Here is a 25,298-nt window from a genome sequence, read left to right as displayed (position 1 = left end):
CTACTCTCAGATACTCAGGACGGCATCAGGCATGGCTGGGACCTACCTGAAGGGAAGTTCTAGCCAGGTGGGGGTTGGTCTCTTCTCCCAGGCACTCAGCAAGAGGACAAGGGGGCAGGGGCTCAAGCTCTGCCAGGGGAAATTTAACTTGGAGATCAGAAAAAAATTCTTTGCAGAGAGAGTACTCAGGGATTGGAATGGGCTGCCCAGAGAGGGAGTGGATTCCCCATCCCTGGAGGTTTTTAAACTGAGATTGGCCGTGGCACTGAGTGCCATGATCTGGTAAAGGGACTGGAATTGGACCAAGGGTTGGACTGGATGATCTCGGAGGTCTTTTCCAACCCAAGTGATTCTATGATTCTATATGTGGTGTGCTATGTAGGGCCTTCTGCATCAACCAAACCTTTCAAAGCAAGGTTTTATTTGGCACATCCGATGACAGGCTTTTGATGAGAAAATGCAAACAAGCTGCCATGGCGAAAAATTGTAATTTTGAAATGGGTGGCAAATAGTTTCATTTTCTAATGTGATGCCAACTTTTCTTGGAGAACTGAGGAGTTCATTTTCTGCCCTGGATATTGGCAGAAAACTACAGAGTTGCTTTGTCACAAGCTTTGGAGATAATTAGAGAAAAGATAGGTACCAGCTGATGTGGTTTTCCCCAGAGAGATGCTGTGTAATGTTTGAGAGAACCTAGAGGAAAGAGTCAGAAAAGGGTTGTTTATTCATGTGATGAAATATTACAGATTACTAATTTAACCTGGGTGGGTTTAGCCTATGAAAAAAAAAGTGAGAAAAAATGTGGTTTTATGGCACATAAGTTCTTTAAGGTTTTATGAAAGGTAATTTGTTTTCCCACTGCTGTTCTGGTTTGGGTTAGGTTTGGCAAAACTGAGGAATGGATTCTTCCATGTTTTTTTTCTCATGACTTTCCCTCTCCTTCCCTCTCCCCGAAGTTCAGATTATGTCTGAACTTGGCTTTTACAGCTGAGTATCAAACAAGACCAGCAAAAAGTGAAAGAGGAAATCACCTGACCCTTTCCATAACGAAAAGAACCTGTGTTTACAGACACCCCCCAGGCAGGCAGCAGATTTGTTGACACATTTTTCCTGTTTTACGGGAAAAGGGGGATGGATTTGCCTTTCTTTGTGCCAACAGCACGGCCCACCTGCTCTGCCTCTGCCACCCACAGCGGCTGCACTCCCAGGGCAGGGTCACCTGGAGCAGGTGACACAGGAATGCCTCCAAGGTGGGTTTGGAATGTGTCTGGAAAGGGAGACTCCAGGACCTCCTTGGACAGCCTCCCTTGCATCCCTGGGTGATGGGCGAGTTTCTGCCCCCGGGGACCGTGCCCAGGGGTGGGTTTATCATCCGTCTTTGTTGTTCACAGAATCACAGAATATCCTGAGCTGGAGGGGACCCACAAGGGTCACCAAGTCCAACCCTTCACCCTGCAGAGGACATTCCCAAGAATCACACCACATGCCCGAGAGCACTGTCCAAATGCTCCTTGATCTGTCGGGTTTGTGCTGTGCCCTGCGGAGCCTGTTCAGTGCCCAAACACCCTCTGCGTGACGAACCTTTCCCTAAAGTCCAACCTAAACCTCCCCTGCCACACCCCCAGGCGATCCCCCGGGGCCTTGGTGTCATTATCCCTCTCGCTGCCGCCAAAGCTGTCACTATTACGATTTTATTTTTCCCCTCGCTCCTTATCCACGGGGGAACCAACCCGCGGCCCTCAGGACATTTCTGGGAAGGAATCGGGGAGAGAAACACGTAGGGACACAAGCAAGGAGAAGAGAAGCGCGAAGGGGCGGATTTCCATGGAGGCAGGGCCTACAAGGGGCGGGATGCGGAGGCTTCCAAGGGGCGGGATTGAGGCAGTCTCCGAGAGGTCGGGATGCGGAAGCCTCCGAGGGGCGGGATGCAGAGGCTTCCAAGGGGCGGGATTGCGAAGGCCTCGGAGGGGGCGGGATGCGAAGGCTTCCAAGGGGCGGGATTCCAGAGGCTCTGAAGGGGGCGGGGGCGGCTTCCCCGCCTCGATCGCTCGGTGCTCCATCGATGTGCTGTGGCGGCGGCTGGCGGTGCCTGCCCGTGTCGGACGCGGGGCGGCCGCAGGTGCCGGACGCGGTGGCGGTGGCGGCGGCGGTGAGTGACCGGCCCCGGCCCCCGCCCCGCGCTCCTTCCTCACCCCCGGCCCCCTTCCCGCCCCCTCTCCCCCTTCTCTTGCCTTCCTCCCCCTCCCCTTCTGCCCCTCCCCTTCTCCCCCTGCCATCCCCTCCCTGCCTCCCCCTGCCCTGTCGCGCCCCCGTCCCGGCTCCCGACTGGGACGGCGCTGCCGGCGGTGGCTCTTGGGGCGCTGGGGCGTCTCTGGTGTCCGTCTGTCCCCCCTCTCGGTGACTTTCCGGCTGCTGCAGCAGCTTCTCCGTCCTCGGGCAGGGCAGGGCAAGGGAGGGGAGTCCCCATCACCTGCGGCCCCCCGGGAGGCGCTCGGTGGCCCCGCTGGGTGACGGGGCCTGCGGGAGCTCCGCGGGTTTTGCCGCTGCTTCTCATCGCTGGCAGCGGCCTGGGCAGAGCTCCGGGGCCCGCCCGGCCGCGCAGGGACACGGGGCTGGTGTGGAGCTGTCTGAAGGCACAGAATCCATGAGGTTGTAAAAGACCCGTGAGGTCATGGAGTCCCACCTCTCTGAGATGATGGGAGTCGTCGTTCTGCTCAGCAAGGCGTGGGTGTGCCGGGGGAGGGAGGAGGGGAAACAGGCAGGGGAGGGGGAGAGGTGAGCTCTGACCTATGAAAAGCTGGTTAATTGCAGGACTGGTTGGTTTTTAATTTTTCTTTCTTTTTTCTTTAACTTCGCATTTAGTAGTACTGTCAAGTTTCAGACACAGCTCCCCAAAAATGAGTGGGTACTTGGGCAAGTATAGTAAGAAAGTACCAGGGTAAGGAATACGGAAGGAGTTGAAATAACATATATAGGTTGAGAGGTGGTTGCTTTCATTCATACCTGTCTGGAAGTGTTGCACTTCTCTGTGACTTAATTTTTCTTTTTTTATTTCCTTCCCAGTTCTACATTTCTCACTCTTTTGCCTTGCAGTCCAGACGGGTCCATGAGCTGGATGACCCATCTTTCCTCCTTGCCTCTTCTGTGTCCTAATTAGGAACCTGAAAATGATCTCCTAGCAAAGGGTAGATGTCTGAAATGTGGGATGATCCTTTTTCCAAAAGGGAGTTTTTCGTTTTCAAAATAGTCTTCCTTCTACACTGTCAGTGTTCCCTTGCTTTATTTTCTTTCCTCTCCTTATTTCCTGCACTTTGCTTGCTCATTGCAGGTTAGCAGCTTCTAGGCACGGACTCAAAAGTTTTGAATTGAAAGCCAGTGAAATATCAAGCCATCCTAGATGTGACTGAACATCAGATTAAATCTAAACTCCAAATACTCATTATTTAAAGTTTAGTTTAAAACTGTAGTCTCACTTCAGCTTTCCAGGCTTTCTGACTCTTAAAACGAGTCAAGTCTCTTTTCTCCTTTAGTGAGTTCTGTGCCTTTCATTACTACAAACTGTGTTTTGTTTTTGCTTTTGCTAAAGTTGTCAAAACAGTCAAAGGATTTCAAATAAACAAACTTACGGCTTAGGAGAACAGGTCTGTTTTCTTCCTTTACGTTTTGCTCAGCTGAACAAGGCAAGCTCTGCAATTCTTGCTTCCCTATTTTGATAGTATCTTATCACAGCTTGCACTGACCCAGCAAGATGCAGCAAAAGGCATGTCCTGCTGCTGATTTCTTTACCATGGACAGCTTAGTTTACAGTTTTTGTCATTTATGCCCACTCCTTCAACAACAATGTTTTTACTTGGATGGATTTCTGTTGTCTGAAACATCATTTTAAACAGATACAATTATTTTCCTTGTACTGGTAGGACACTACTCAGTGAAAATCATTTTTAGTTGTAATGGTAAGGGAGTTTTCTATGGAAAACATAACTTTTCTAGGATATGGCAGAGGTGGAACTATTTAATTAAAAGCATGTTATCCATCAAACTTATGCTGGGGGTTTTTTTAAACAAAATCTAAAGTTGTCTTGTGTTTTATGGCCTTCGTTCAATAAATTACAGTATTTTTACAGACTTGATAGTTGTGGATTTTTTTACTCCTGTAATTGCTTTATCATGTTTTAGAGCTGGATAGTGGTCTAAGGTAATGAATATTTCAAATGGATTCTACAAAACCCAACCATGTAAAGTTCAAAGTCAGAAACATTAAAAAAAATTAAAAAATAAAGTCTTTAAAGCAAATTCTTTATCACCTTGCCCTTTGAGCAGTGGATATTGCTATGTGAAGAAAATATTCCATCTTCAGTACAAGAGGTACTGTTCACTAAGTATTTTTTAATCTGTAGTATTCGTGTTTTCTTTTTAATTCTAGGATTTCTTGTGAATATGAACAAGGGGGTTTTGCTAGCTGTTGAGATTATTTGAGGAAAAAACAGACATTAAAGACAGAAAAACAGGTAATCTACCAATTGTTTTCCTGAGGTCCTGTTAGAAAGAAACTCTACCCACTGATACAGTCCGTTCTTTATTATATTGCTCTTCCCAGAGAAGCTGGACTACAGCAAAATAAGTAGGCTGAGTAGAAAGGCAGAGGCCATTGACCTCTTTTAGTCATGAAAACTTCTAGATATATTATGTTAAACCATAATTAATTTCTTTAAATGTACTGATATGATCGCTGTAAATTCGGTAAGTCTTAAGCACTGTATTTGAAAGTAAACATCAGTTTTATTTTAATTCTGTTTATTCTGTGCTTTTCTGCTTTCCTACTTCATTTAAAACAAAACAAAACAAAAAGAAGATGAAAAGAAAGATGTAGTTGTCTAAATAGGATGGTGACAGAAAACTGAATATAAAAGGTGTCCTTAAAAACACAGATTGTTTTAAATGCCTGTAGATCTCAATTTACTAATGCAAACAGGCAAAGAAACCCTTGCACAGGAGAAATGAGTGGGACTTGATTCCGCAATTACGGACTGGAAAATAGTGCTCGGTAGAGTGTAAATTTACAGTGACTTTATTGTCTATGTGAGCTTTTCAGACAGAGTGAAATCCACTGCTCTACTTTTAAAAGTAAGCTAAAGGTTCAAAATCTGAAAACAGCCAAGTCGTATCTTCGAGCAGAAGTCAGATGTTGGCTCTTCAGCTTAGCTTTGACCTTCTGTCTTGGACCACCTACGTTCTGTAAATCTGGGCTGTGCAACATTGTCTTTCAAATTGCTTTTCCTAGGGGAGAAATATGGTGTTTGGTAATGGAGGGAATCTTGTTTGTAAAGGTGCTTGGGGGATGAGGGATGATCACACAGCACATGCACAGTGCGGTCCTGTCAGATTGATGTTTCATCTCTTGTGCTGAACATGAAAGCCACGGTCTGTGTTTGCAGCTTGCAGAGCACGAGTTCAAAAATCCAGCTGACTGAAATTTTTGTACCTTACCCTGCAAATTATTTTCTTGAATTTCACTCAGCATTTCAGTGCAAAAGCTGTTGGATTATTCTGCCAGTGTCAAGAGTTAGAAGAGAAGGGAAAGGCAGCGTGGAGAACTCATTTTTGTGATCTCCTGGAAGGGGAAGGAACCTGAAGCGTGTGTTTTTCCTAGAAACTGAGTAATGAGAGAAATGCCTGAAAAAAACAATTAATTGTGTGATTGCCACGTTATGGGCTTTGCGTAGGGAAAAGTAAGCTGCGTATTTAGTATTTTAAACAACACCCAGTCAAACACCTCTCCTCCCTCCTATGGAGTAATTCTTTGGCATGGTAGTTTTTATATTATTTTGGAAGCATTTAGTGCTTTTTCTCCAAAAATAAATTGGGCCTTTGGTAAATTGTAGCTTTTCTTTAACAACAGGCATTGTTATTCTGCAGACAGTGTGTTCAGCATTTTCATTAGAAAATACTGTGATTGCACCTGGTGATGAGTGTGAAAGTCTGTGTTTCCTTTCTCATTTTGTTTGCTTTGTTTTTAAGGAAAACAAAATTTCTGAAACGCCAAGTCCTTAATGGGTCTGGTTTTCACTTGACCTTAAGAGAACTGCAGATTCCCAGGATTTTAGTTTAATTCTCAAAGGCAGACCTTAGGGTATATTGTGCAGAAACCAGTGGGGTCTCTGGCAGTGTAGAAGTGTCTGTGGATCAGGTTACAATATAAATCAGGAGGTTTTAGGTATATTTAGACTTGTATTTTTTTTCTTTGACTTTGTGGATAACCTGAAAGTAATGTACCCTGTATTTGGAAGTTCATCAAAAAGTCTGTATTACTTAAAGATTTAGGGCTATGCTGAGCAAAAATTCCTTTTTAAATGCCTGCTTTTGTATTGAGGATAAACTAAAGTGATTTTTTTGAGATACTTGTAAAATGTCTCAATTTAAAAAACAATTACTTTCAGTTTTATGTTTAAGAATACTGTGAGGTTTGTGACATTTTGAATTTCACTCTGGTTTTAACAGGTGTACTTTGCTTCTCACTGGAAAACTGCACATTAGATTTTGGCAAAAAATTAAGTAGCTGTGTATGTAGCTGATGAGTTTCTCGTGTTCCCTTTTCATTAGCAGAGAAGGCACAGCAGCTTCTGTTTCTGACAAGACAACTTGACTACTCTGAGAGCGTGATAGTTCCATACAGGAGAAGGAATTTCAGGCAGATGAGTGGAAATGAAGACTTAGAGTATGTCAGGCAAAGGCAGGTTTTGGGTAGAAAAATACCCACGCACACACCTTGTCAGGGAAAGACTTGAGTGTGTGTTTGACCACGGGAGTTGAGAAAAATGCTATAATGTATGGCTTGAGTCCTTCCCTGAGTCAGAAAGAGGTGCTTGGGAGAGAACATGAAAAATACAGGACTCTCAGTAGCACAAGTGCATCTCTTATCACAAAAGGAACAGCCAAAAAAGCCCCACGGCAAATGTTAAATTTAGTGCTGCAGTCCTACCTGCAGTCACCCAAGCCAAGACTTCAACCATGTGAACTGTGTAATTACAGTGCTTATATAGTGTTTTTGTAAAGAATATTGTGAATAGTTACACGGCTTAGAAAAAAATCTATGGTGTCTTGTTTCTTTTCTCTCGAAAAAAAGGTTTCACCCCTTTGGGATTTATTTAGTTTATTTTTCTGAACTTCTGGATCTTTCTGAATGCATTTGAATAAACATATTTGAAACTTTTTGATGCTTGAAATAGTGTTTTCAAATGTCTGCCTGTGAATCGTATAAAATTGAGGGATGATGAGGGTATTAAGATTCTTTACCATTTTCCTACTAACTGAAATGATGTACAGAAATTATGAATAACTTTAGAACAAAAGAGGGATGAACGGCTTAAGTGGAGGACAGTGAGGATAATGACCTCTGGATGAAACAAACTTTGCTGAATGTTGGAGGTAGAAGCAGATGTAGGAAGATGTGCTTTGTGAGAATTTAGAAATTAATGGGAGATTTATGGCCATCTGTGACACGGTTTTGTATAAAGCTGAGTTGACTTTTTTTGCATACATGTTTATATATAGATGTTTAGGGCTTTTCCTCACAACGTTGCTAGATTATAGTGATGTGTCACATAATAAATACAGAAGCTTTTAACCAAGTAGATGAATTAATTTCTGAGGATTTGTAATGTAATTTATAATGAAAGTAGCGGAAATTTTGTGGAGAAACATCTGTGTTCAGATTTTCTTTAATTATATTTTCTTCTATGCTATTACCCTTTTCTAGCCTATTCAGTATGACCAAAACAGACATTCAGAAAACTTAAATTGATTTGAGTCTTTGTATTGAATAGGTGCTGTAACATTGAATATACCAGCAAAACTGGTACAAACCAGCACCTTGACCTAATTAATAAATTAGGGGAATAATTTATTTTCAGTGTGAAGTTTAACTTTTTTTAAATGTATTTGATAAGGTGAAATATTTTTTGGAATTTTTTTCTTAAGGTTTTCCCAAACAAAAAAGTCTTAACCCAAGTTTATAGGGCTGTTATTGACATGGGGGTTATTATAATATTGATGGTTTTGTTTAATAGTGGCACTTGGAGATTGTCATTGTCACTTAGGCAAAAAGGTTTTGAACTGAGGTGAAAATGTGATTGTGGTTTTGGGCTGCCCAGACTTAAATTAAATTTGTGTGCTGGTGGGTTTGGTGGAGGAGGTGTGTGTGTGTTCACGGTAGCAGAGCAGGAGGAAGGAAGTATTTTTTGAAGTAGACTAACTAAAATAGATTTTATAAGTCTTCAAACATTTTATTCAGCTTTTTCTGTTTGAACAAGTGATATAATTGGCAGATAAAATGATTTTCTGAACTAAAAGAAACAAAGAAACCCCCTGTTTTAAAAGTCTCTGTTCATCTGCAGTAATAGGTTATTGTTCTTTTTAACCTATTTTTAGTGGTTTGCTATTTTTACTTTTAGCTGATGAGTTACAAACTCAGTGTTACATGTTGACTCATTAACTTCCTTCAGGTTCTTTATGCTGTATGATACTAATGAACCAAACTTCATTTTACAATGGAATGTTGGTGGAAAAAATTCAGCGTTTTGGTGTCCTAAGTGCATTTGTGTAGTTGATTGTTCCTTGTGGGGAATCTCTCCCCGCTCCAAATAAACAACATCTCAAAATTCCTGGTGCTAAAATAGATCAATTTATAGGTATGTTGTAAATTTTGACTGACAGGATGCTGCCATTTAATATGTACAAGGAAACGGATTTATGCTAATCTAGATTTTTTTTGACATATGATAGATAGAAGGTTAATTGATGTTAAATGGATGCTTTGTTGGCCCTTCATCAGCTACTATACCAGTGTAGGAGGAGTGCAAATCATTACTACAAAAGGCCAAGACCAGTGTGTTTTCTTAGTGAGGTTTATAGGTCCTTTTTTTATCCCTCCCTTCTTTCCCTCCTTCCCAACCCCACAAAACATAACCAGCTGTAATGATGGGAGGAGAGAGCGAGCGGCTTCTCCAAACACCCTCTCACACACTCAGCCCCCCTTCCTTTCCTCCCCAGACCTCGGCAGTGACAGCCCCGAGATGTTGCGTGCGAGTGAGTTCAGCTGGTGCTGTGTGGTCTGGGTGTGTGGTCTTCAGCTCAGCCGAGAGGCTGCTAACAGGGTGGATGAGAGAGAGCAACGCTGTTTACTTTAATTTATTTCGGATGCCGGAACTGTGCCCGGAGTTTCTCCCGAGCCGGGTTGCACCGTGAGCGGTGTCAATCCCTCGCAGCTGCAGCCCGGGCTGAACTCCTCTGCCCGGGGCTCTCGCAGCATCTGCCTGGGGTCCAAGCCTTTTAATCCCTTGAGGCTCAGAAATGTTAATGGCATCGCTGAGTGCTGTGATTGTTTTGTTTTCATTCTGTCGAGATACATCGCCATGAAGTTGTACCTGGCTGGCTTAAGGAAAGCGGCACCTCTGAGATGCTGAGGGAATATGCGAGTGTGGCTGTTGTGAAAGCAAAACTGCCTTGGCTACCCTAAAACTACAATCTCTAGTACACCCTCTGTGGCTGTCGAGTATTCAGGAGCCGTTTCAAAAAGCAGAGGGTATCATATTATGTCATTTAATACTCCCAAGTCTTTTATTTTTTGTTGTTTGCCCTCTCTGTTGCAAGACTTGCGCATCTTCCCAAATCGAAACTGATTTTTGGCGTGTAATGTTGTCCTGTAGGTTGACATGTTTGTCACTGTTAATATTGGCTTGAATCAACACGCCGGATGTGACAGGGCAAGACAAATGAGGCTTTGTTTTTCCTGTGTGACGGTGAAATTATCCACTTTTTAATGTTTGTTCATCTTTTCATTATAAGTAGCTTAGCAATGTTTTGAAGAGTTTCTTTCCCCCCAAATGTAAGATTCATGAGCACTTCTTGTTTAAATTGACAAGTCTTTTATTATTTAAATAAACATGCATAGATTCTTAATATCACTTGGAATTTCAGCATTGTTTAGCTTATTCACTTCCCAGTCTTTTCTGGCAGGCTCGCAGGAATGGACTTTATATTATTAATGCAGTGTTGAAGGCTGTGGAAATTCGAGGGCACGGAGGATCTCCAGAGGGGTTAATAAATGTCAGTTATTTTCACTGTGCTGCTTTTTGGATGCTTTTAATTCTTAGTTTATGTTGATTGTCTGCCTGAATTTATATTGTTGGGAAGATAAAGCACAGACAAGATTGCAATAAGTGTTTTTCTTCATTTTGTAATGGTTTTGAGTACAAACATATAGGGAACATTTTGCTTTGTCCTCCTTCTTGGGGTCATTTGTGGGGTCCCTTCACTGACTGTCAGAGTGTGTTCTCGAGGGACTCTCAGGGTTTTCTAGTGAGAACAAATTATCAGATTTAGTAGAAGCACAAGTTTGTGTAGTTTAAGGTGAAAAGTCCATCACCTGTGTTCTGGAATCTGAGTATTTATTGCTTGTTTAAAAAGGCATTTAATAAATCTTTTCATTTGGAAATTATTTAATGCTGTGATGTTAGTGTGATAGAGAGTAACTCACCTATTGGTTTCAGATTGGGTTTGTTTTCTTTTAAAATTAAACAACACCTGAGGCATACTCTGATTTGTACGTGGTTGATGCTTTGCTGTTGCTGCCTCAAAATTTTTTTAATTTTATTTTTTATGTATATGTGACTGAGAACAAATAAATATTTGATACATGAAGACTTGTGTGCTTGGTTGTATCTTAGACTTTCCCAGTGATGACAAATGGGTCTTTTCTTCCCTCCGTTCTTGACAGCTCTGAGTGCTTTTGCTGGATGACCACGGCACTTGCACTGACTTTGAGTCTCTCTTCCTCTGAGAGAATCTTTCAAGCTCATTGTCTGTGACAAAGTACCATGAAAACTTTACTGAATATTTGGTCACTGGAACTATCTTGCTATTTTGTTTCAGAAGTCAGAAACTCCTTTTTAAAACACATCAACTGCTAATTTTCCCTAAAATTTCCCTGGTGAAATTTATAAGGTTGCATCAGATTGTTACTCACCTTCCAAAGTTCTGTGCCTTCATGATGTTTGCAGTTTTTCTTTTGTGTTTGAACTTACCAGCCAATTTAACTCGCTTCAATCCTGAATTCTTGTTTTTTAATTTATTTCATATTCCAGTGATGGTTCCAGAGGGGTAAGCAGTACTTTGCTTTACAGAACAGAAATGGTGGCTATTGGCATTTTACTTTGTGTTTCTTCTCTGTTGAATGTGGCAACCTATTTAAGAACTCTCATTTTAAACAACTTTAAACTGAAGGCTTACAAAAGTAAAAAAAAGAAAGTAAAAAATCTAGAGTTGTGCTTTCCCTTACGCTGGCCCATGTTTTGTTGCTTCATTATTTGTTTTTAAAGTGGCTTTTCTTAGGATAGACATTGTTCTCTCTTTGGCAAACTTGTAACCCTCAGAATTGTCTGGATTTTTTTTTAACCAAACCTTTATGGGAGGACAGTTTATTTGAGAAGCTCATGTAAAGGCAAAGATGATGTTTATGAAAGGCATTTTTCGAGATGGCTTTGTAGTAGGTGGTCTTTGCAGAGGCTTTCTAACTCCTTGTGCTTTCATAGCAAGAATTATGACAGAATAACAGAATAATAAGGCAGGATCATGGGAGCAGTCAAACAGATGTCATCAATGTTAAACTGTTGGGGAGATACTGTGAGGAAATGAAGTCTCAAAAAGAAGGGTGGGGAGGAATAAAGAGGGAAAGAGACCTTGGTTAGTGTAGAGGAAGATTGTCCATCGCCAAAAAATAGTCCTGTTGACGACTTCTTCAGTGAGCCTGGCCCCTCAGAGGAAACACCTTGTATGGAAAACTGTCTTTGTGCAATCTCCCCTGGTCTGTATAAGAAGCAGTCTGCTTTTTTAATATTGTTTTATGGATAATAAATATTTGTAAAAATGGATTTTATGTTTAAGGCAATTTATAGAATTGCAATGAGAGCTTGTAAATAGGTGGTTGTATCGTTTCATGAAATGAAAAAGCTTTGCCTTAAATACTTTTTTAAAAATTTAGAAATTTGCTTTTGAAACATTGTCGTAATATACTGGCTGGACTTCCCAATAAGCACTTCAGTCATTTGAGCTATTTCATCATAAGAAGGAGAAGTATTCTAAAAGAACTGAAAGCTCCCAAGCATTTGCTTGATATTCATAATAATGACATATTCTAAGGATTTCCTTTACTTACTCTTTGAAAGCAAAGTGCTGTTTAAAAATAAAAATAATAGTAGAGCATCTCAATGCTGTAGTGCTTTTGTAATGTGTTGAGATTTACTGTGGTATTCTCATTCCAGTGAGGTATTTTAAAGCAATTCTGCAGTAAGCATGGAAATACTTTGGAAGAAATATTAGATCTCAGGAGGCTCAGCATTTTTATTACATTTATTTAGCTCATCATGAAGGGGGATCTAGTGCCAATTTCTGAAATCCAGAAAAATATGTTGTAATATTACTTTGGAGTTTTGGTCTTGAAACAAACTAATTACCTGTGTGCTTAGGTATTTTGAAAGAAACAATAGCTGCAGTGTAAGGGAACTATAACATTTTTTATGTTTAGGCAGAGAACCAACCAAATAATAACAGTAGCTCCTATTTTACTTGTTTTCCTCAAGGGTTCTTTCTCTGCATATTGCCTGAAGTTCCTGAAGATGTTTTTTGATGTCTCTATTACTGATTAATCTTGTACATAAAATTTAATCTAAAATTTTTCAAAAGTAAAAGAGATGCTTTATATTGATTTACTGGTATCTGGACACATGCTGCTTCCTGCAAAAGGGGATTAGGTCTGTTTGTGAGGACACAGTGCCACTTGACAGCTGTTCCTTAACAGCTCTCATGTGTCTTCAAGCTCTGCTGAGGATCTGTGAGAAAAGCTGCAAAAACTTCACAGGTGAGATCATGAGGAATAGATGGAGTTTGCTCTCCTCCCTCTCGATAAAATTAGGCACCTGATTCTTCTCTAACATCCTCTTTGCACAGGATTCCAGAGGAAACTTCAAATTCTGAAACGTCTGAGCTTCTTGTGTAGGAAAAAGCAAGACTCTCCTGGCAATTTTGTCTCCTCATTCCTCCAGGTGGTATTAGGGAACAAGAACTGGGAAGCTTATTCCTATTGTTCTGCCAATTGTTTTGTCAGGTGATGTGGCAAAAATTTGGTTCGAAATGCAGCACAGATGAAAGCTTGGCAAGCCCAGTCATGCCAGGATTAGGAATATTGACAGAATATTGGGTCTATAGTTTTCACCTGTGGCGAGGAGATGGGTCAGTGGTAGTGCAGGTGAGGTATTGGAGAAGGAGGCTTGGAGCAGGGAACAGGAGGTAAGGAAGAGGAATTACCAACGTGTCTGGATTTGAAAGGAGAATGGAATAGTAACACCCCTCTCTGTCCCTCCTGGAATTTATGCCTAAAAAGTCAGGAAGAATTGACAGGATATGGGCAGGAAACAGTTTGCCTGCAAGATTAGGACCTGGTGTCAGTTTTGAAGTGAAGCAGAGACTGTCTCTGTGCAAGAACTGGGAAAAGCCAGTGCTGTGAAAGAAATGGGAGTAGGAAACAAGCACAAAGCACAACCTTCTCTTCTATAGCTGGAGATGACTGTCAGCTGATTTCTCTGTAATCTGCTGATAAATACAGTGTTCTCCCTTCAGTGCTGCTCTACCCACGGTGTTACAGACTAGCAGGACAAGGGCAGTGACCCTTCCCCTGTACTCTGTGTTGGTGACGCCACATCTTGAGTGTTGTGTTCAGTTCTGGGCCCTTCAGTTCAGGAAAGATATTGAGGGGCTGGAGTGAGGCCAGAGAAGAGCAACAAGGTTGGTGAAGGGACTGGACCACAAGTCCTACGGGGAGAGGCTGAGGGAGCTGGGAGTGTTTAGCCTGGAGAAGAGGAGGCTCAGAGGTGACCTCATCACTGTCTAGAACTACCTGAAGGGAAGTTCTAGCCAGGTGGGGGTTGGTCTCTTCTCCCAGGCACTCAGCAATAGGACAAGGGGGCACGGGCTCAAAGGGAAATTGAAGTTGGATATCAGAAAAACATTTTTTGCAGAGAGAGTAATCAGGCATTGGAATGGGCTGCCTAGAGAGGTGGTGGATTCCCCATCCCTGGAGGTTTTTCAACTGAGCTTGGCCGTGGCACTGAGTGCCATGATCTGGTAAAGGGACTGGAGTTGGACCAACGGTTGGACTTGATGATCTTGGAGGTCTTTTCCAACCCAATTGATTCTATGTTTCTATGACTGCAGCTGTTTACTATTCACTTCTCCAGCCTCATATTGGGTTTGTGTAAAGTGTTCCAGTATTCTACATATAAGACAATAAGAACATCCATATGATACCATATAACTTAATTCCTTTTTCATCAGTTTGTTGTTTACAAAGAACCAGAGAAACTAGTGTTTTATTAGACACATAATGTAGTGAAGTAACGTTGTGAAGTCAATCAGTCAAGAAAGACAAGATTTGCCACTTAAAAATACAAAACAAAACCAAACCTACATTGTGTATGTTATCATGGGCTCTTACCAGACTTCCTTGGTGTACTGGGCATGGCTGACATACTTACGATGTTCTGGCTTGTTCCACATGAATTTGCATCTCTTATTGATTGTACAGTCTGCAAAGGTAGTTTCAAAAGTTCTCTGAAAATATTAATTCATAGTATCACAGAATCGATTGGATTGGAAAAGACCTCCAAGATCATCAAGTCCAACCCTTGATGCAACTCCAGTCCATTTACCAGATCATGGCACTCAGTGTCACGGCCAATCTCAGTTTAAAAACCTCCAGGGATGGGGAATCCACCTCTCTGGGCAGGACATTCCAATGCCTGATTACTCTCTCTGCAAAGAATTTTTTTTTGATATCCAACTTAAATTTCCCCTGGCAGAGCTTGAGCCTGTGCCCCCTTGTCCTATTGCTCTGTTCTGTTATGTTCAGAGTCTCTAAATGCCTCTTCTATATTTTAATGAATTTGTCTCCAAAAATAGCTTTTGAGCGTGATGGCATTCTTATTGTAAATATGTGAAATTGAAAGACAGATGTAACTACAAAATTGAGGTGGTTTTTTAGGTCCTCAGTATTTCAGAGCACTGTGCAGCATTCCCCATATTCAGGGTGCACTTCACGCTGACTTCAGTTGTGGCTGTGGACTTTGAAGTTGGACCAGAAAGAAGTATGAATTTTTATTGTGACATGCTATGCACCTCAGGTATAGACATACAGAGACAGGATCCTGTTCCAGGGGCAGTATTTGATATTTTTACAATGAAATCTCCCTCTTGATTCCTGTCATTTCTATTTCCATCTTCATTTTCACTGTGCATTCCAACTTTGGAATGTGAAGGAGGAAACCAGTCAGTGAGAGCTTCTTTGATGCTCATGTCAGATCTAGCTGGTAACATGGAAAAATTAGGGAAGTTTGTGTAGAAGTGTGGTGTATGTTGGTCCAATGAATATATTTTGTATGTGCAGAAGCAGCTGAAACAAATATGACTAGTATTTTCTAACTGCAGATGCTTGGCAACTGCAACTGTGCTGGAGGTTATTGTTAGGCATGATTTACAATTTACAGGTTTCTGGGTTTCAAGGACTTGACCATTTGTAAGTAAAAATAGAAAATACATCTCGATTCAAAATAATAATAGATAAGAGAAGCTTCATGAGGGTTCGTTTATTTTTTACTTTTTTTACCAACTTGAACTTTTAAAATTGGTTACACTAAAGTGTTCTATATGTGTAACTGGGGTTTTGCAATACTGATTGTATTTAGCTTCTAAATTTTTACACTTATTAGTGGGAGCTAACATGCTTCAGGTTATACTGCTCATAACTGCAGAGCTGCACAATGGAAACTGCTAATAAGCCATAAGAATTTGTGATAAATTGCATAGTAAACTAAATGTAGGCTGCATAACATGCATTCCAATATTGTTGTCTTTGTGACAACACTAATTGAACGGGTTTGAGTTGACTCCTAATTTCACGTGCAAAGGAATAATCTTCTGGGAATGCTCCTCTAGTAATTTCATGTACTTTTTTTAATCTATTGAGATGTTACTTGTTTTATTGATGATCTCTGCTAGTTTAGTGTCTATAAACTATGTTCGATTTTCCCAGTTTATGTAAATGTTGATGCATTATACAAATAATTGTTGGGGATTTCTTCACATGGGAATCTCTATGTAAGTTTAAATTTGATGGAGAACTTATCCAAATATGTAATCAGTCTATAACTTAGCTTAGCAATTCTAAACTTTCCAAGGAATACAATACTTTCAAGCAGAGATTTGAATAGACTCACTTGAATTCTGACATAAGTGATTTGGAGTGTGTATATACAGTTTCATTGAGCATTTTGGAATGTTTCATTTTTTCTGAATATACTTTAAAGTTCAGGACTGGAGCTATATTTAATTTATAAAAAAAGGAAATGCAAAGAAGATGTAGTTATTGGTTGTTGTTTTATGACTGTGGCAGAAAAGGGCTTTGAGAGTGGTGTTCCTTGTTCACACCTCTGTTTACCTACCATTGTATAAGTCATTGAAAGGATTTTAATAATTATTTTACATATTATAACTATTGTTTTTTTTAAATTTCTTATCTCTTGCTGAACAGATAAAAAGCTCAGATTTCAGTAACTGAACAGACATCATGTCTCGAGCACGGCAGCCACCACTTGTAACTGGCATCTCTCCCAATGAAGGCATCTCATGGACAAAAGTGACAATCAGAGGAGAGAATTTAGGGACTGGGCCTACAGATCTCATTGGTAAATTGAAAAGAAACCTCTTGATACTGAGAAATGTAACATTTTGGGTATGATTAGAGATAAATTTTTTTGCATGGTAGTAGAATCTATGTTGGATGGTATGAGGAATGCCCTTTACACAAATAATGTGCTTGAATCCATGAAGTCAGGGATGCTGCCCAATGTGTAACTAATGAGACTTTCTAGATGAACCTTTAACCTGACTCAACATCCTGTGCTGAGTGAACACTAAAAGTGAGTGATTATTGGAGTGTACTAGATGAGGGTAGATGTGATGAAATGCACCTTGTTACTTTCCCAGGCACTGAGAATTTCTGAATGCAAACTTTCCTACCAGAAGTGTTTTCAATGTGTTTAGAAAGTCTCTGGGTGTTGCCTTTTCTTGAGTTAGTGTAAAGTTGGTTTGTGTATCTGCAACAGTTAGAGCAAAGCGGGTTCAGTGATTTGGCTACACATTATGTGAAGAACCATTTCTGTTTCTGTTTTGATTTTTAAGGTGGTAACTTTATTGTTAAAACAGGGAGCAAGCTGTTTTCTCTGATTCTGCTGACCATACAGAGCTTGTTCAATACAGCTCTATTGCCTCCTTTCCAGCTGAAACATCTTAGCTTATATAAATTTTCTCCATGTATCTTTGGCCCCTCTTGTTGCTCTTCAGTGAATCCTTCGTGGTTTCACTACCAGTCATGGGTGAGCATCATCTTGGTTACATGCAGTGTGCAGGATGTGAATGCACTGTGGTGTGGCACTGTAGTTTCACTTTTGTTTTGTATTTTTTCTATAGAGTTCTGGATTTTATATAATTTCCACAAAATATCAAACTTATATTTTCTGTTGTTCTGTCTACTGTAGTTCCATGATTTAATGCTTGAGGGTTAGAAGCCAATTTGAGCCTGTCATCTGTGAATTTAAGGTTTTGCCTGGGTGCATAATGTCTTTGTTCATTGAATTTCAGCTGTTATAACAGCGACATTATAGTGGCATCCACTCAGTCTCATAACTTCTGTTCACTTTTTTTTTTGTATCATCAGCAAACTTTGTGACCTCTTTATCTTGTAAGTTATGAATATAGTGAGCATAAGTGACGTCAGCCTATATCCCATGGAAAGTTTCCTCAGTCAGAACACACCATTTAGTGTGACCCTGGGTCTGTCTTAACAAGCTGTTTATCCATTTGAGGTTCATATCCTAAGTTGCTTAATTTTCATAAGCCTTTTGAGAAGGACTTCTTAAAATCTCCTGAAAATTAAAGTTAGCCATAAATACTGGAATTTCCCCTTTTTTTTTTTTGTAAGTTATGCATATGTGTACTTTAGTAGTCATGTCAGAGACAATTTGTCTAATTTGTTGTGGAATCATGACTCCTCTCAAGTCCATCGGAATTTTGTTTGGCTCTGCTAGAAAAAATATTTCGTTTCATGGCAATAAACCAAGATTCACAAATTCCATTCATGGCCACCACAATGAGCTTTATGGCCAAGCATAAGCTACTACAGTTTTCCACTTCACTTCAGTGTGCTGTCTCTCAGAAGGGGCAGTGGTGTTTTCCTGAGCTGCTGGATGAGGTTGCAGTCCACTAGTGAATCTTTATTGAGAAATCCTCAAATAACTGATGATGTTTGAGGTAAGTATATTTCTGTGTATGTGTGTGGTTGATGTACTTCAGTAACCTCATTGGTTCATTGCTATGATCCTCTACAAATTATCAGGTTCTTGGAAGGAAAACACCTCCTGAACTGTGCCCTCAGCATTACAGCTGACCAGCTGCTTATATTTCTTGCATGTCTTCAGAGTAACAGTAGCAACTTTGATTTTCAGGAGATTTTAAGAAGTCCTTCTCAAAAGGCTTATCAAAATTAAGCAACTTAGGATATGAACCTCAAATGGATTAAAAGCTCATTAAGACAGACACATTAAATGGTGTGTTCTGACTGAGGAAAGTTTCCATGGGGTATATGTTGGGATCACTTATGTTCACTATTCATAACTGCTAATGGTTTTATGCTTAGAGGTAAAAATACATGATGGATTGCCTTACTTTTTTCATTAGCTGGATTGTCAGCTTTCTTCAGCAAATGACTAAGGTCCAAGACATGTACAGATTTCTTTTAATGGTTAAATTAGGCATGTGAATATTCCCTGTGACTTGAGAGTGGAAATACTTGCAAAAGAGAGGCTTTGTAGGCATGAGTTAAGCAAGTTTGAGTGAGATTTTTATAAAGTTTATAATGTTTGAGATGCATTACAGTACAATGAAAAGCAAGAAACTTCTTTTCTATATATAAACAGAGTATTGCGTGTTATAACATGGCTTTTTGTTTCATTTCAGAGAGCGCCCATCTACTAATCTTTTTGTATCTTTGAAGCCAAATAAACCTTTTATTTGTAACTCTATAGCTCATAGTACAGAAAGTCAAATCCAGGAGATAGCTGTAACATTTGTGTTTTCAAGATGTCTTTTAAGACATTGGCAGCTGTATTTTGTAGGCATTGTAAAACTGTCCATCTATAAAGCTTAACCAAAATTGGAAAGTCTCTGTAAGAGAATGACTTATGCCCATTTATTGAAAGGCACAAGAAAGCTGGAACCCAGGTATGATGTTCTCAATGGTCTTTGTACCATGCAACAGGTTCAAATAAATTTTATTTAAAGGGACATTTTCTCTTTTTGGAGAAAGAAATGTGGTACCTGAACCATCAAAACTTCTCTTCCAACATCCCTTTATTTATCCCATTACTATATTTAGTATGGTATATAAAATGTTAATAGAGACATAACTTTCTGTTGCATTTTTTATATACAGGCAAAGGCTGTTTCCTGCCATTTCAGAGGTGTTGGATCTTGTGATCTTGTTCTCTTGAGAGTGTTTGAAACCTTCAATGAGTAAAAAATAGTTGATACAAAGATCTTCTAAACAGTTGTTCAAAAATTTTTAACCTACTAAATTGCTATATTTCTGTTCTTGATTTTAAAGTACTGGTTGATTTAAGCATGAATTCAGACCTTTGAAATTCTAGAGTGAAACCCTGTTATGAATGGTTCATGGCAAAGTCTTGGTTCCTACCACAGTTCTTTTTCCTTTAGAGAAGATGTTGGCATAAAAACAGAAAAGATGTAATAATATAAGGTGCAAACCCACGCGTCATAAATGTATCATCTTTTCCTTCCCCTGTGAAAACTAAAACCTGACTTGGTTTAAATGTTGCAAATAAATAACTAATATATGTTTTCCTTTTAAGGCTTCTCTTTGTGTACGTGTGTCCTTTTTCAACCCAACCCCCTACTTTATTCAGGTGTCTTTTAAGAAACAAATCTACTGTCCTTTCTCAAGTAAAATTAATTTCAGTTGTAAAAAGATTCAATGCCTCTTTTTTATATATTTTGGATTTCACTTTCAGAATAGTTTTTGGCAGGGAGTAGGACATTTTTATGTCTGAGAACCATGAAAACTGCCAAATTTGTCTGCTGTGTCATGTCAGAGGCTTAAATTGTGAGAAAAAGTAAGTGCGAAGCTCTGGTACTGAGCCACATAGGCTGACCCCTTTTCTGTCTAAGTATTTTTTAAATTGGTCAGAGCTTTCTAGAAATTAAAAACAAAAGCCAAGCCAACAGGGGAGGAACTGCTGTGCCTGACTAATTTGTACTCTAGTGCAGCCAACACTCTAGTACAGCTTTGTCCTTTTGGACATAAAGCAAAATGCTTCTAGGTAAGGGTGTTATTTAAGAAGAACCTAATGAAGTTGTTCTCCAAATTGATACTATAGAAATTGGAATCTTGCCAGTTCTTCAGAACAGCAAAACTCCAACTAGGAATACGGAAATTGTTGTTCCAGGTCTGAGTAAACAATCTATCTGTTCCAGTATCTGGAGTCTTGATCTGACCTGAACCAGTCAGATTGATTAGTTGAATTGGCCAGACTGATTTGACGTAAATCTCAGGAAGCCTTGGACCTTATTATAAGAAGTACCTTGACTTAAAAGTGTTAGGAAGTGTTGTTAAACACTAAAACTTGACAAGTTTTAGTATACCACAGACTCTACCTACAAGAAAAGTCTTTCCTGTATTTCATAGTTTGTCATTTTTAAAGAAGAGGGAGTAGGTGAAAATTACACGGTTATTCTTTCATATAACCAGGACAGTTTATTCATCAGAATCAGTGTTGCATCATGGATTTTGTACAGGAGAGATTGGGGCAGAGTATTTGTCAATTTTTGGCCACCTTTGACCAAAAAGCCTTTCTGTATCCACAGAAGTACTGTTGAACAAAGGAGGTTGAAGAAACATTGTTCATTGTGAATATTTTAGTGTCTTTTTCTGTGCAAATTCATATCGCCTGAACTTATGGAACATTTGTTGCATGGAGTTCTAATGCAGGTTTCCCAGAAAAACAATACTAAACAGCAGTTGTTTAGTATCTTGGAGACAGGAAAATCTATTGTACTACATGAGGTAAAAGTCATGGTAACCCACAACTGGTGGCAGAGTTTAAAATAAGTTTCAAGCATGCATGTGTCTCACAAGTGTCACTAGGACAAAAGACCTGAGGTCACCTAAGGTACATCTGAAAAATTTATTTGTGACTCCTTGACTGTAATTGACTGTTGGGAATTGGTGGAGAGTCACATAACTGTGTAAAATACATGAAACATCATAAATGTGTTTGCATGATAGAATTTGAAAGACACTTTTATTCACAGGAGGGTATTTCTTTTTTTTTCTTTTTCACAGGTTTAACAATCTGTGGGCACAACTGTCTGTTAACTGCTGAATGGATGTCTGCAAGTAAAATTGTGTGTCGAGTTGGACAGGCTAAAAATGACAAGGGAGACATTATTGTTACTACCAAGTCTGGTGGCAAAGGAACTTCGACTGTTTCCTTCAAACTGCTTAAGCCTGAGAAAATAGGTACATTTCTTGTTCAAATCCACATCTATTTTCTTTGCTAAACAAGTATATGACCAAGTGCCTTTTTATATAAAATGTATGTTTGAAATAGATTCTTATCAGGATGATTTTTAGTTGTCCAGAAAAGCAGGATATACCAATAAAATGTCCAAATATACGTAGAGATGAAGTTGTGGTGTATATAAATGTAATCCTTTCTCAATATGATAAAATCCTCAGTAACTAATGAAAAATAGCCCTTTATTTTTCTGCAAGGAGAAGCACTAAATTTCTGAATTTTAACAAATTTAGTAATAGATCCAGTAATTACTCTTAAGTGTACTAGATAAATGCAAAGTATAAACCAGCTCATGAGCTTTACACCTAAATCCCAAGCTGAAAGTTAATCATTTAAAGAAAGTTGAGCCATCAGTGCTGTTTCTTATTTGTAATTCAAACCATCCAGCAAGGTGGAAAGTCTTAAGTATTTCTCCTGAGATGCTTAAACATTGAAATGGTGTTGCCAAGCAGTCTAGGACCTCTGCCTAACCTAGACTCCAGTCTAAATACCCTCTGGATTGGCAGTGTTTCTTTCAGAACCCCTCACTGATGAAGCTGCATAGTTATCTTTTGTAACACAGGAGTTCCCACAGGAACTGTTTTAGGCTTTTGCTCTCAGCAGTTTAGTGACCGTTAAATAACACATAATTTCTCCCAAGCTGCTTGAAGATCTTAATAGTAGAAAGGTCAATCAAGTGCAAATGTTACACAGTGAAGCTTTTGGGATGGGAGAGGAGAATTTATATCTTAAAAAACAGGTAAGTGTGGGAATGGAGTGGAGTGAGTTATGATGGATATGTGAAAGGAGGGCAAGACTAAGAGTATGAGTGGCTCCATTTTCAGCTGAGATCCAAGACCTATTGTGCATCACCTTTAAGCTTTGCCTGTGCTAAGCCTTGGAAACAAAGTTAGTTCTGTGTCTTCTGAGTCATCTAGTTTGGTGTGTGGCCAAAGTTCACTTACCTTTGGGCAATGAATGGCGCCAAAAAGGATTCTTCCCTCAAACATGCAAGTAAAAAGACTTCCAGGTAAGAGGTAATTTTGAAAGTAATAGATGACAAGGTTTGAACAGACACTAAAATACCTGCAGAAATGAAAATGTTAATACTCTGTGATCAGGAAAATGCTCAATGTACTAGAAGCTGCAGTTTGCAAGAAGGTAATGTTCCATGCCCAGCCATGAATACCTTTTCAGCAGCTGTAATAAAATAATTTAGCATAATTGCATCCAGGTTGTTTTGCCATCTATCCTCCAATATATTACCTAGGCATGCATTTTATATTTATCAGGATTTTTCAAATTAATTCAGCATGTTAGACATTGATGGTGCTGGACTGTCCTTGTTGTTTTAAGGATCTGCACTGTGTTTTCTCAAGGTATCTTGGATCAGTCTGCTGTCTGGGTGGATGAAATGAACTATTACGACATGCGCACTGACAGGAACAAAGGGATTCCCCCCTTGTCCCTGCGTCCAGCTAATCCCCTTGGTATTGAGATAGACAAGTGAGTACCAAATGCCTTTAATCCACTTTTTTAGTGGTTTTCTCTATATGTGCTTTTTTGAATTCCAGGAAAGTTTAATGGTTTACAGGGCAGGGAAAGATTTAAAAATGCATACATCTATTAGCTGTTGGTATGCTGTTTGGTACTGAAAGGAGTTGTTAGTGCACATATCCTGCTTCATAATCCTCTTTTGGATCATCAATTAGAGCTGTAGATAATCTAAAAGCCTGATATATTGAACACCAGTGATGTTTAGATTTTAAGGATTGGTAAATAACCTGAGGCTTCAGATTTATACGTTGTAGTTATGGAACACTTACTGTTGCATTTGAGTTTCACGGGGCTTTTAAGGAGGTTTAGATTGCTATCTGTTGCTAAAATTGTAAAATGTGATTTATTATGCTGCATCAGCTAGTTTATTTTATTGAAATATTAATACTGTTTTCCAACCCACAGCCTTCTTTACTTTTGTTCTTAATTTTGTTATGTAATTTTTATTCTGATATAGAAACTTTATAGTGAATGATAAATGAAATTAGGGGGCTTTAAATTGGACACTCTCAGGGCTCCAAATCTGACCAACTCCTAGAAACAGCATTAGGAATAATATTTATCTTGATGAAAATACCAGTTCTACCAAAACCACAGGCCATTTAAAATTAAACTATTACTAAGGTCTCATCTGCTGAATACTGTTTGTGAGGGGGAGTGCACTGGAGGAAATCTGCACTGTCCATTGCTACCTTGTTCTGGTGGGAAATCTGCACTTTGCCCAAGTCTCAATGGGATTTGTAGTGGATCCATCATCACCAACCTCTGGCTTTGCATTTCTTTCTTAGTTTGAATATGTATTTTTCTTTTTTTTCAAGCTACTAATCCACTTCTTTGTAATAAGCTGAAGATTTTTTATCTCTTTGTAAGTTTTTTTCTCTAGCCACTGATAGAACTTCTGACAGGTGCTTGTTTCATGTTCTTCAGTTTTCCAAATCCTGTTAAATATGGACCTTAGGACTGTGGACAGTATTCTAACATCTTACTAGAAGGCTTTCTGTTACTGCTCAACTCTCCCTCTCTCTTCTGTGAATGAAAAACCCACAATAATGCTTTTTACCACAATGCTGCACTGGCAATTAGCAGTGAATGGTTTGTTAGCTGATTCTCTTGAGTTGCTACTTTTGCTGCTGGCATGGTTGCTCATTATTCTGTAAGAATTCTCTGGATTTTTTTATTCTAGCTGAACTTCTATTTGACCATATTCCTATGTTTGTTGCTTCCTCGGCAAGTCTATCTTCTAGGTTCAGATGACAGTCTTTCTTCTTAATGATTTTACCAAATATTTGTAAAACATTATTGATGATAAACCTGTGAAATACTGATGAAAAAGTAATGTGAGCTTTAGTGAAATTTTACCTACAAATCTTCTCAGATTTGCGTCTCCATGGATTTTTTTTGTTGGTTGCTTTTTGTTTTGTTTTGCTTTTTTTTGTAGTTAGTTCTTTAACCCATGTGATGTATTCTATTGCATAAAACGAAGTTTTAATCAATCTTATTGTAGCAAGTCTCCTTTAAAATGATGATGTATTAGTTTTGCGTGGCTACTTCTTTCAGTGAAGCTCTTAATCTCAAAACTCATATAACATGTTCTCAAACATTGTAAGAAGCAGTTATGACTGGCTGACATTAAAACTGGTTTTCTCTATTTTAATTCTGTGTTTCTTGAACAATGGCTTTTTTAATATTTTATGAGATTTATTTCAAGATAACTTGTTCTGTTTCATAGTCCTTGATCCATAAGTTTCTCACCATACATCTTTCTCTAAATACAGTTTTAGGCACAATTACTTCTAATTTGTTCTTATTTTAATAAAACTTATAGTTTTTGACTCCATAACCAAAAAAAATAGATCTTAGAGTTAAGACAGTGTCAATATGATAGATTAAGAATTACTTTCTCGAAACCTAAACAGAATCAGTTTGCGTTTTTTTTTAATTTAGAGTCATCTGTTGGGATGTTTGTTAAATAGAAAACCAGCAATGTTATATTTTAAATGTTTTGCC

General features: G+C 39.2%; 1 protein-coding gene across 3 annotated transcripts in view; it reads left to right on the top strand.

The window, feature by feature from the left end:
• The first annotated feature begins 2,002 nt into the window (after nt 1-2,002).
• The window catches only part of EXOC2 (exocyst complex component 2), a 126,267-nt gene continuing 102,971 nt past the window's right edge, over nt 2,003-25,298 (top strand). Inside the window, exons 1-5 of one of the 3 annotated variants that reach the window (XM_071553344.1) lie at nt 2,003-2,149; nt 4,424-4,508; nt 16,637-16,790; nt 21,521-21,697; nt 23,114-23,240. In XM_071553344.1, coding sequence (XP_071409445.1) covers nt 16,673-16,790; nt 21,521-21,697; nt 23,114-23,240 — 422 coding nt within the window. In that variant the 5' untranslated portion in view covers nt 2,003-2,149; nt 4,424-4,508; nt 16,637-16,672. Of the gene's footprint in view, nt 2,150-4,423; nt 4,509-12,798; nt 12,914-13,002; nt 13,098-16,636; nt 16,791-21,520; nt 21,698-23,113; nt 23,241-25,298 lie in introns of those variants that run through there. The other 2 variants (XM_071553343.1, XM_071553342.1) reach the window with 2 other exon arrangements.

Source organism: Pithys albifrons, chromosome 4 (assembly GCF_047495875.1).
Source record: "Pithys albifrons albifrons isolate INPA30051 chromosome 4, PitAlb_v1, whole genome shotgun sequence".
NCBI classification, from domain to species: Eukaryota; Metazoa; Chordata; class Aves; order Passeriformes; family Thamnophilidae; genus Pithys; species Pithys albifrons.
This window is presented reverse-complemented; position numbering and strand designations above follow the sequence as displayed.